This window comes from Nicotiana attenuata, unplaced genomic scaffold (genome assembly GCF_001879085.1).
Source record: "Nicotiana attenuata strain UT unplaced genomic scaffold, NIATTr2, whole genome shotgun sequence".
NCBI classification, from domain to species: Eukaryota; Viridiplantae; Streptophyta; class Magnoliopsida; order Solanales; family Solanaceae; genus Nicotiana; species Nicotiana attenuata.
In genome coordinates, this window is record NW_017676284.1 from 38,061 (window position 1) to 48,023 (window position 9,963).

Sequence of the window (9,963 nt, forward strand, 5' to 3'; positions counted from 1 at the left end):
AGCTTTTCTTACTCTTACAAAATTTGATGCATCTCTCAGGTTTTAATTCTACCCTACGTGGGGGCAATGTTACTCACCATGAGTACATCCAAGTTGGTAAAGGAAGGGATGTTGGCCTTAACCAAATTTCTTTGTTTGAGGCAAAGATAGCTAATGGAAATGGTGAGCAGACAATGAGTCGTGATGTTTACAGGCTTGGACATCGATTTGATTTCTTCCGTATGCTATCCTGCTTCTTCACCACTATAGGGTTCTACTTTACTACCTTGGTATTTCCCAACTGCTTCTCCAGTTTAGTCTTTCATGATCCTAACCGGGTTTATTCTCTTTATAGTCCTATCTAAATGTATGTCTCTGCTTTGGCAGATAACCGTCGTTATTGTGTATGTATTTCTTTATGGTCGGCTGTATCTTGTCGTAAGTGGCCTTGAGGAAGGATTGAGTTCGCACCCCGCTATTCGAAATAATAAGCCTCTTCAAGTTGCTCTTGCCTCTCAGTCTTTTGTGCAAATTGGCCTATTAATGGCGCTGCCGATGATGATGGAAATAGGCCTTGAGAGGGGCTTCCGCAATGCCTTAACTGATTTTGTGCTGATGCAACTACAACTTGCTCCTGTTTTCTTCACATTTTCTCTTGGAACAAGGACCCACTATTATGGGAGAACATTGCTTCATGGGGGTGCTCAATACAGAGGCACTGGTCGTGGCTTTGTTGTATTTCATGCCAAATTTGCTGAAAACTATCGTTTGTACTCCCGAAGCCATTTTGTCAAGGGAATTGAACTGATGATTCTACTTCTTGTCTACCATATATTTGGTAGATCATACAGAGATGTTGTGGCATATGTTCTTATAACTGTATCTATATGGTTCCTCGTTGTTACATGGCTCTTTGCCCCCTTCCTGTTCAATCCCTCTGGATTCGAGTGGCAGAAGATTGTGGATGACTGGACAGATTGGAATAAATGGATGAGCAATCGTGGTGGTATTGGTGTATCGCCAGAAAAAAGTTGGGAATCTTGGTGGGAAAAAGAACAAGAACATCTTTATCATACAGGAATTCTTGGCACTGTAGTCGAGATATTGTTATCAATGCGCTTTTTTATATATCAGTATGGACTTGTATATCACCTCACAATTTTGAACAATGAAACAAGTTTTCTGGTATGTCCTTAGTTTGCATAGCTATTTGCAGAAATGATCTGCTGAAGTAATCAAGTAACTCCTGCTTGTTTCTTGCTGCATAAACAGGTTTATGGTGTATCATGGATCGTCATTTTCTTGATATTAGCAGTAATGAAGGTGAGTTCCCACAAGTTTCAGTTGCTTTCTATATTCATTGTTAAGTTCCAAAATCTCACATGGTTAAGTTCCTAACCCACCGACATATCTGTAAAATCTTCGTTCTTGACTCATTCCCTTGACCCAACATGTAAATGAGTACACCTGCTTTTGCTGTCCCAGTTGACCCAAATTTGCTAGTTGCGCATTTGAGTGCATACGCTGATTAATCTTTTGTCTTGCTTTTCTTCATTCTTTGCAGGTTGTGTCTATCGGAAGGAGGAAATTCAGTGCTGATTTTCAGCTCGCATTTCGTTTGATCGAAGGCTTCATTTTCCTCTCATTTGTTGCCCTCCTCATTTCTTTGATTGCTATTCTACACCTGAAATTTCGCGACATTATTGTTTGCATTCTTGCTTTCATGCCTACCGGATGGGGAATGCTTTTGGTGAGTGCCCATTTGTTTGTTGCCTTTTGATCTTTCTTTTGTTCTTCCGGAGTTTTAATTATTTATTCTGCTTCTTTCAGATTGCTCAAGCTTTGAGGCCTTGGGTTAAACGTGCTGGCATCTGGGCATCAGTTCGGACACTTGCTCGTGGTTATGAAATTATTATGGGTTTGCTCTTGTTCACACCAGTTGCATTCTTGGCTTGGTTTCCATTTGTTTCGGAATTCCAAACTCGAATGTTGTTCAACCAAGCATTCAGTAGAGGTCTGCAGATTTCTCGTATTCTTGGTGGACCGAAGAAGGATCGTTCCTCTAGCAACAAGGAGTAGTTCTCACTGCTATAATACTCATTTCCAGACCGCTGAAATCGTTGGACATCTTGAGGCTATAGGATGATATATGGACAGAAGAATATCTTGTAAATAACATAAGTAACTTAGTTAACGTATATCTTCTTGTAAATATATGAGGAACTTAGTTTATGTATAAAGTTTCAAATAGCTTGTGTGTACATGATATATGTAAAATCACAGGAGAGGGCTCAATTATTGAAGCTAGTTGATGGAACTTTTTCATTTTTTTTCTTTGTGCTGAGGGTCCATCAGATATAGCCTCTCTACCTGCACAAGGTACGGGTAAAGTTGCGTACTTCGCAGAGCCTGCTTGTGAGATTATACTGGGCAATGTTTTTTTAGGTGATGGAAATTTGAAATGGAGGTCTTGGTCCTTTTGAGTCCTTTTTTAAGTTCTCTTCTAAAAGTTTTTTGTCTACTCCCTCGTGAATTCAGAGAATGCTTTGTGTAAAGTTTTTCAAGTCCTTGTCACCTAGTCTACTTATTTCAGTATTGTATGCCAAGTTTTGTTTGTTTGACTAAAGTTTCAAACGTGCATACTGCTTGGTATTTGGTAATCTTTTATTTTATTTTATATCTTACTTCATGTCTAACTCTACTAAGAAAGAAACAGTATTTTTCTCTTATCAACTTTAGAGCTCTCTCTTCACATATTCAATATTTCAATATTATCGTTCTCTTAATTTTCACGAGAAAAAAAAGTGGAGTAAGACATATCATATATACATATATATATTTTTTTTTCCTTGTTGATTTTGAAAATAGTTAATTTCCGTGGTTAAGTTGCAAAGTTTGTTGAAAACTTTCCTAAGTAAACTTTTACACCAAATGAGAAACTTATTATCCATAATGATTAATGTGTATTCTACTCCACTCTTACCTCGTAGCACTTACTCTTTTCAACATGCAAATATTTACTCTATCGTAATGATCATCAAACCCCATACTTATGTCTTAATTACTTCCAACACTTTTATGTTCTACCAATATTATACTATTTCAAAATTCGACGAAAGAATTAAAAGATAATTCTTGTACACAAGTCTTGTACGTATAATAGCCTGTTTGACCAAGCTTTTTTTGGGCCAAAATTGCTTCGGCCAAAAAATTAGGTGTTTGGCCAATCATTTGGAAGGAAAAAAGTACTTTAGAGGATAAGCAGAAGCAGTTTTTGAGAAGCAAAAAAATTGCTTTTTTCTGAAAGCACTTTTCTGAGAAGTACTTTTCAGAAAAATATACTTAGAAGCAATTTTCAAAGTTTGGCCAAATACTAATTACTGCTCAAAAATATTTTTTAATTAATTAGTCAAACACAAATTGCTTTTCACTAAAAATATTTTTTTAAAAAATAATTTTAACAAAAACACTTCTCAAAATAAACTGATTTTAGAAGTTTGACCAAACAGGCTATAAAACCTTTATTTTAGAAAAAGTTAAGACAAAAGACGCCTAATTACCAAAAAAAGTGGGTAATCGGAGTATATCATAGTTAGACTTTGGCCCCACTTCAGAACCAGCTGATGCGCATTCTTCCATATTTTATCTCATGCTTTAGCGTCATCCACGTGATTTCCACGTGCCTCTCCTTCCTCTTTCCTCTCCTCTTTTCCACATAACCCCATTTCCACTTCACAAAAAACATGAATCCATCTCCCACAAGATTTTCCAACTAAAGTTTCACCGGTTTTTTCACTTCAAATTTTGGTAAAATTTTCTGGGTACTATAATTTTTAGTCGAAAATTCACCAGCCGACTGGTCAACGATCATGAACCAGTCTCAGCTGCTGAACCGGAGTTACCACCCTTGGCCACCCCCACGTCCCACAGTGATACCCGAAAATCAAACCGCGCCGGTTTTTTCACAAGGACCTAGTTATGCTCCAGGGAACGTAAACCGGAGTAATTGGAAAACCTACCGGCCGAACAACAAACCGCGCCGGTTTTTTCAAAAGAAGAAACAGAGACAAAACTACCGTTTTACCCCTTTCACCCCGCACAACACGACGTCATTTCTAATCCGTGCAAAAAAATCCGGCGGAATCGCCTCTTTGGTTTCCCCATATCCGGTGACTCCGGCTGTTCTACCGACGCCGAAGTTTTCTCCGGCGAGGGAAGTTTTAGCTGACGTGGCGAAGGAAGAGTGGGGTGTAGACGGGTACGGGTCGATGAACGGGTTGATCCGGGTCAGATCACCGGAGAATGAACATGAAGAAGAGGATGAAGGAGAAGGAGTTATTGTTTCGTGGGACAGTGATGTTGAGGAAGTGGAGAAGAGATTAAGCCATGATTTGAGCCGTTTTGAGATGATATATGACCCGAGAGAAGGCGGGTCGGGTCGAGATGCGTATGGGTTTGGTTACAGAGTTGATGAGGTGGAGGAACATATTGAGAGATTGGAGGAAGAAAACATGGAGTTGAAAGAGAAAATGTATGTAATGGAGAGGGAGTTGGAGGAGTTGAGGAAAAAGGTTCGGTATTTGGAAGGTGGTGAAGATGAAAATGGAAACGGGTCGGAAAATGAAGCGGGTTCTGAGAGGTAGGAGATTGAGGTGCCCGCAAGCTACTCCGAACACCACCATCGTAAAAACAAAAAAAGAAAAAAGTGTAGTAGATTGAGGTGGCCATTGAAGCAGAAGAAGATAAATTGTTATGAACTGTTTTCTTCTGGCTTTTGTATAGTTTTGTTGTTTCTAGGTTGGTAAGAGTGTAGATCTTAGGATGTTAATGTCGCTTCTCTTGTTAACTTTTGATGTGTAGAAGTAGTTGTAGTAGTAATCTTTTGATCTGACTAATAATACTTGTTGATTATCAATTTCATTAAGCTTAACTTTTGGGTTAGTTAGATGCCTAGTTTAATGCAAAAACCAGTCTTGATAATCCATGTTCAACAACAAATGTATGAAAAACCATATTATAAGGTGTTAAATAAGAATAGAGAAAAGCAAAAAGATGACATCTTTGGATTTGATGTCTCTCGTGTCATTTTGCTAACGTCCAGAATTATTACTGTCAAGAAATTGAAAAAGATGATAGCATAGATTGTGATAAATAGCTAGCAGCAATAAAGAAAATACAATGACAGATAAAAAAACATATACATATAACACCATTCAAACATAGAAATTAGTATTTCAAAAAAACATGTAATACCAATATTGAAACGCAGGGAAATCCAGAAATACTTCAATCAAATCAATATGTTCCAACAGATCATAGCAGCTGGAACTCAAGATATTACTCTCTGGCGCAAATCCTGAATGTGCAAGATTACTGAACTTTCATCTTCATCACTGTGGTGATGTTGAATGAAAGGTCAATAATAGTAATTATAACCGCGTGATGGCCCAACGTAGCTTGCAGCATTGTCCAGAGCTTGCATCATGAGCATGTGTTTCATATGTTGTTCTTTCAATCTGCGCTGAGCTTCATAATATGATAATTCTGACTCCTCTTCTTCTCCTTCGCCTTCGCCTTCTTCATTTTCTTTCGTTTTGACTGATGAATTCTCGTCTGGTGGCGATTCAGATACTGACTTCATTTTGGGATTTTCTCTAGGATTCTTGGCTGATTTTTTCTTTGTTGTCCTAACTGATGAACCTTTTATTGGTGCACTAATGACCGGGTCAATATTGACTGCTTTCTTGATCGGTTCTTCCTCTGGTTTCATGAATTCTGCATTTTCTTCTCCTTCATTTTCTTCTGGTTTATCTGTTGAAGCTTCTGCTGGTTCCTCGTCCAATGATTCAGCTACTGGCCTCATGTTGGGATTTTCTCTAGGACTATTGGCTGATATTTTCTTTGTTTTCCTAACTGGACTTTTCATTGGTGCGCTAATGGCTGGTTCATTGATTGCTTTCTTGATTGTTTTTTCCTTTAGTTTCATCACCACTGGATTTTCTTCTCCTTCTCCTCCATTTTTTTCTGGTTTCTCGTCCGGAGAATCTGGCTTCATTTTGGGATTTTTTCTAGGATTCTTGGTTGATTTTTTCTCTGTTTTTCTTATTGGACTTCTTGTTGGTGTACTAATGACTGGTTCATTGATTGCTTTCTTGATTACAGGATTTTCTTTTGGTTTGTTGACATATTTGGAAATTCCACATTCGATATGTGTTCCAAAATCACAATCAGCACAGTAATACAACCAGTAATTTTGATCCGTCTTTCCATGACAAAGATCACAAACAAAAATGGTGTTTTCATCCTCATCATCAAAAGGGGAACCAAATATAAGTTTAAGTTCATGATGGTGTTGGTCAAGTAAGACAGTTTGAGGCAGAAGAGCACATTTCAAGTGCAAATCGAAGTTACAATGAGCACAACTTAAGCTACATAATCTTCCTTCAGATCCACAGGCATTACAGGTAAAAGATCGGCTAGAATAAGTTGGAGTTGGAAGAAGAGTTAAAGGGTGAGAAGGATGAGAAGGGTGTACCAGAGAACGAGGCGCGTTGAGACAATTCTCATGGAGGTAGAAGTTGCAAGAGATGCAGCCATGAAATGGCTCAAAAATCAGTTGCTCACAGGCTTGGCAATGAAGTTTGTCGCCTTCATTAAGAACAAGGGACTTCAAAATATGGTGGTGGCTGAAATGTTGGTTATCTTGAAATTTCATGCCTCTCAATTTGCTTGTTCTATGTTTTTAATGTGTGGTTTCTTTTTGGGGGGGGGGGGGGGNNGGTTTATATGGATTTCTCGAAAATGAAATATGTGAATTTAGTACATCCACCATCAAGTTTTCTTAGTATTTCTTATTCTGGAAAACAGCTGACTTTTAGAGAATCTGAAGAGAACTCTGATCTTGGGAATTTTCAACCTAACACGCCACCTTAGGTAATATTTGCTGGTTCGACTGTGTTATTCGAATGTTGGAAAGAAAATAAATGAACAAAGCAACGGAAGAAAAGTAGCCAGCGGCAGAGTCTTATATGAATAAATAATTTTCGAGTCACACTGATTTTAATTTTTTCCCAAGTCTTCTGCAAGTAATTTGGTATGGTTCTGCAACTTGCTTGAATTTTTTCATCAATTAAGAACTAATGTTGAATCACTTATTTTAGGAGAGAGAGCTGTGGAGGGAGAGTACTTGACTATGTCTTAATAAGAGGTCGTTTGGTTCAAATATTAGTTAATTATGGAAAATTATAATGCAAAAAAAATATATATTCGGTGATTAATAATACAAAGATTGTTAATGTAGTAACTAATAAAAAAAAGTTGTTACACATATATTGCGTATTTTAAAAGGGCATTTTTGTCCTTATGTAATTTATTCTCAATATTGTTAATTAATACACGTTTAAGGGCACGTTTGGTTATAACACGTATAATTGTATAAGCGAATACAATCATGGTATAAAAATCGGTATTATCTTATAATGTTTGGTATGAAGTATATGTTATTACACTGTATTTGTAAAATAAATTCTGGAAATATAAATGAATATAAACAGTAATGAATATAAACAGAAATGACATAAACCAATTCGAGCCCACTGAATTCACAGTGTTTCCTTAAGGAATTTAATCCCCTCCTAGTACCCAAGGTTATGGATTATTTCCTCCCAGGATAGAACGAATTACACACTGGTGTAGTGGTACTTCAAACCCCAGTGTTTCAGCGAACGCAAAGTTCGGCAGCAAATCACACTTACTTTTTGCTTTGTTTTGATGCTAAAAGTATGCAGAAGAAGGAGAGGAAACTCAGAAAATTGTAGTTAAAATTCTGAGCAGAATAGTGGTATTTATAGCCAAAGTTGGGTCTCTTCAGAATGGCTGTTTATGCAAAACGCCCACAACATAAATGCCATTACATAAATGGCCATTTACTCAATAATAAAGAGGGAAAATAAAGAGGGAAAATTGAAGAGGGTAGTTACTTTTCTGTTACCAAAACAGAAAAACGGATTGGATTTAATATTAATATTTAATATTAATATTTTGTTATTAAAACAAATATTTAATAACATTTCTGTTAATATTTTACTATTAACAAATAAATTTGGTCCAAAAAGTTAATCAATCAATCGATCATTTGACCAAATCCAAATCCGAAGCCGAAGCCGAAGCCGAAGCCGTAGCCGTAGCCGAAGCCGAGCCGAGCAAGCGACGACGACGACGGCGCGAGGCTTGCCTTCTTCTCAACTCTTTAAGAGCTAGAAGAAGAGCAATTGCTTATATACCCATAAAAAACCTCTTCCTCTTCCAATATGGGACAATGCCCATTTGCCAAGGGAGGGGGAACTTAAAATTTCACTCAAAAATTTCATTTCCCTCCATTTCCCATTCACCCTCTTTTAAGTATTTAATATATTAATTAAATACCTTAAAAACCCAACAATCCCCCACATGAATGGGGAATGGCTATATCACGGAAGTATGCATGAAAAACTGTGTGATTCACAAGTAAGGATTAATTGCATCTGGATAAGTAGGTTTCCCTTTGAACTTTCCGTAGTGAACTTATGTCGGATATACTCGATCAATCGGTAGATTTGATATCTTTGAACCGTCGAACTTTAGTGTATACCTAGACAACCACAAGTCACACAACCAACCCTTAACCGTCTTTGGTTCTCATTGTTGTGTTCGTTTCAGCCATGAACACCGCCTGGTTTCATAAGTGCGTAGAGAACTGGCCTTGCTGTGTTCTCCTTGAAGCGGCTAACACTTCACACTTACATAGGTGATTCCTAAACGTGTCATCCCGTAGATACACTATTTGATATACCCTGTATCAAATTTAGAAATCATTAAAAAGCCTTAATGCTTTATCCTTGGTACTGAACATTGTCTCATCACGAGAATGGACCAAAAGTTTAGTTGACAATGTTGAACCGTCATAAATGACTTTGTTTGATCTCCTTGAACCTAGATCTTGGGATCTCCAGTCTTCTAGGTGGAGTTACCGCCGCTATGACTTGTTCTCGGCCACAGTCCCATTCCCCTTGATGACTTCTCAACTACCTCTCTAGTTAGGCCTTTTGTAAGTGGATCCGACACATTATCACTTGACTTTACATAGTCAATCGTGATAATTCCTCTAGAGAGTAATTGTCTAACGGTTTTATGTCTTCGTCGTATATGGCGAGACTTACCGTTATACATAGCGCTCCCAGCCCTTCCAATTGCCGCTTGACTATCACAATGTATGCATATTGGTGCCAACGGTTTGGGCCAAAATGGAATATCTTCCAAGAAATTCCGGAGCCATTCAGCTTCTTCACCGGTTTTATCCAAGGCTATGAACTCAGCCTCCATTGTAGAGCGGGCAATACAAGTTTGTTTGGATGACTTCCAAGATACCGCTCCTCCACCAATAGTGAATACATATCCACTTGTGGACTTGGAATCAGTTGATCCGGTGATCCAATTTGCATCACAGTATCCCTCAATGACCGCAGGATATTTATTGTAGTGCAAAGCAAAGTCCTGGGTATGTACTAAATACCCCAAAACTCATTTCATGGCCATCCAATGAGATTGGCCTGGATTTCTCGTATATCGACTCAATTTACTTATAGCACAAGCTATATCTGGTCGTGTACAATTCATGATGTATATTAGGCAACCCAACACACGGCATAATCCGATTGTGATATGCTCTGTCCTTTGTTCTTTGCTAATGCAAGATTCACATCAATTGGAGTCTTTGCAACTTTAAAGCCCAAGTGCTTGAATTTTTCAAGTACTGTCTTAATATAATGAGATTGTGACAATGCTAGACCTTGAGAAGTCTTATGGATCTTAATTCCCAGAATTAAATCAGCAACTCCCAAGTCTTTCATATCAAACTTGCTAGTTAGCATACGCTTAGTAGCATTTATATTGGCAATATCATTACTCATTATGAGCATATCATCCACATATAAGCAAACAATGACT

General features: G+C 37.8%; 3 protein-coding genes across 4 annotated transcripts in view; 2 read left to right on the forward strand and 1 right to left on the reverse strand.

The window, feature by feature from the left end:
• LOC109220900 (callose synthase 2-like) overlaps positions 1-2,456 on the forward strand; it is a 28,055-nt gene extending 25,599 nt beyond the window's left edge. For both annotated transcript variants that reach the window (XM_019385370.1, XM_019385371.1), the window contains exons 40-44: positions 40-269; positions 367-1,164; positions 1,252-1,302; positions 1,544-1,729; positions 1,810-2,456. In XM_019385370.1, the coding sequence (XP_019240915.1) occupies positions 40-269; positions 367-1,164; positions 1,252-1,302; positions 1,544-1,729; positions 1,810-2,058 (1,514 nt within the window). In that variant the 3' untranslated portion in view covers positions 2,059-2,456. The remainder of the gene's footprint in view (positions 1-39; positions 270-366; positions 1,165-1,251; positions 1,303-1,543; positions 1,730-1,809) is intronic.
• Positions 2,457-3,848: 1,392 nt separating this feature from the next.
• LOC109220899 lies at positions 3,849-4,622 on the forward strand. The gene has a single exon (XM_019385369.1). It carries the CDS (start codon positions 3,849-3,851, stop codon positions 4,620-4,622), a length of 774 nt encoding a protein of 257 aa, XP_019240914.1.
• A 477-nt stretch (positions 4,623-5,099) lies between these two features.
• LOC109220901 (eukaryotic translation initiation factor 5B-like) lies at positions 5,100-6,735 on the reverse strand. The gene has a single exon (XM_019385372.1). It carries the CDS (start codon positions 6,692-6,694, stop codon positions 5,396-5,398), a length of 1,299 nt encoding a protein of 432 aa, XP_019240917.1. The 5' UTR covers positions 6,695-6,735; the 3' UTR covers positions 5,100-5,395.
• Positions 6,736-9,963: the final 3,228 nt, after the last annotated feature.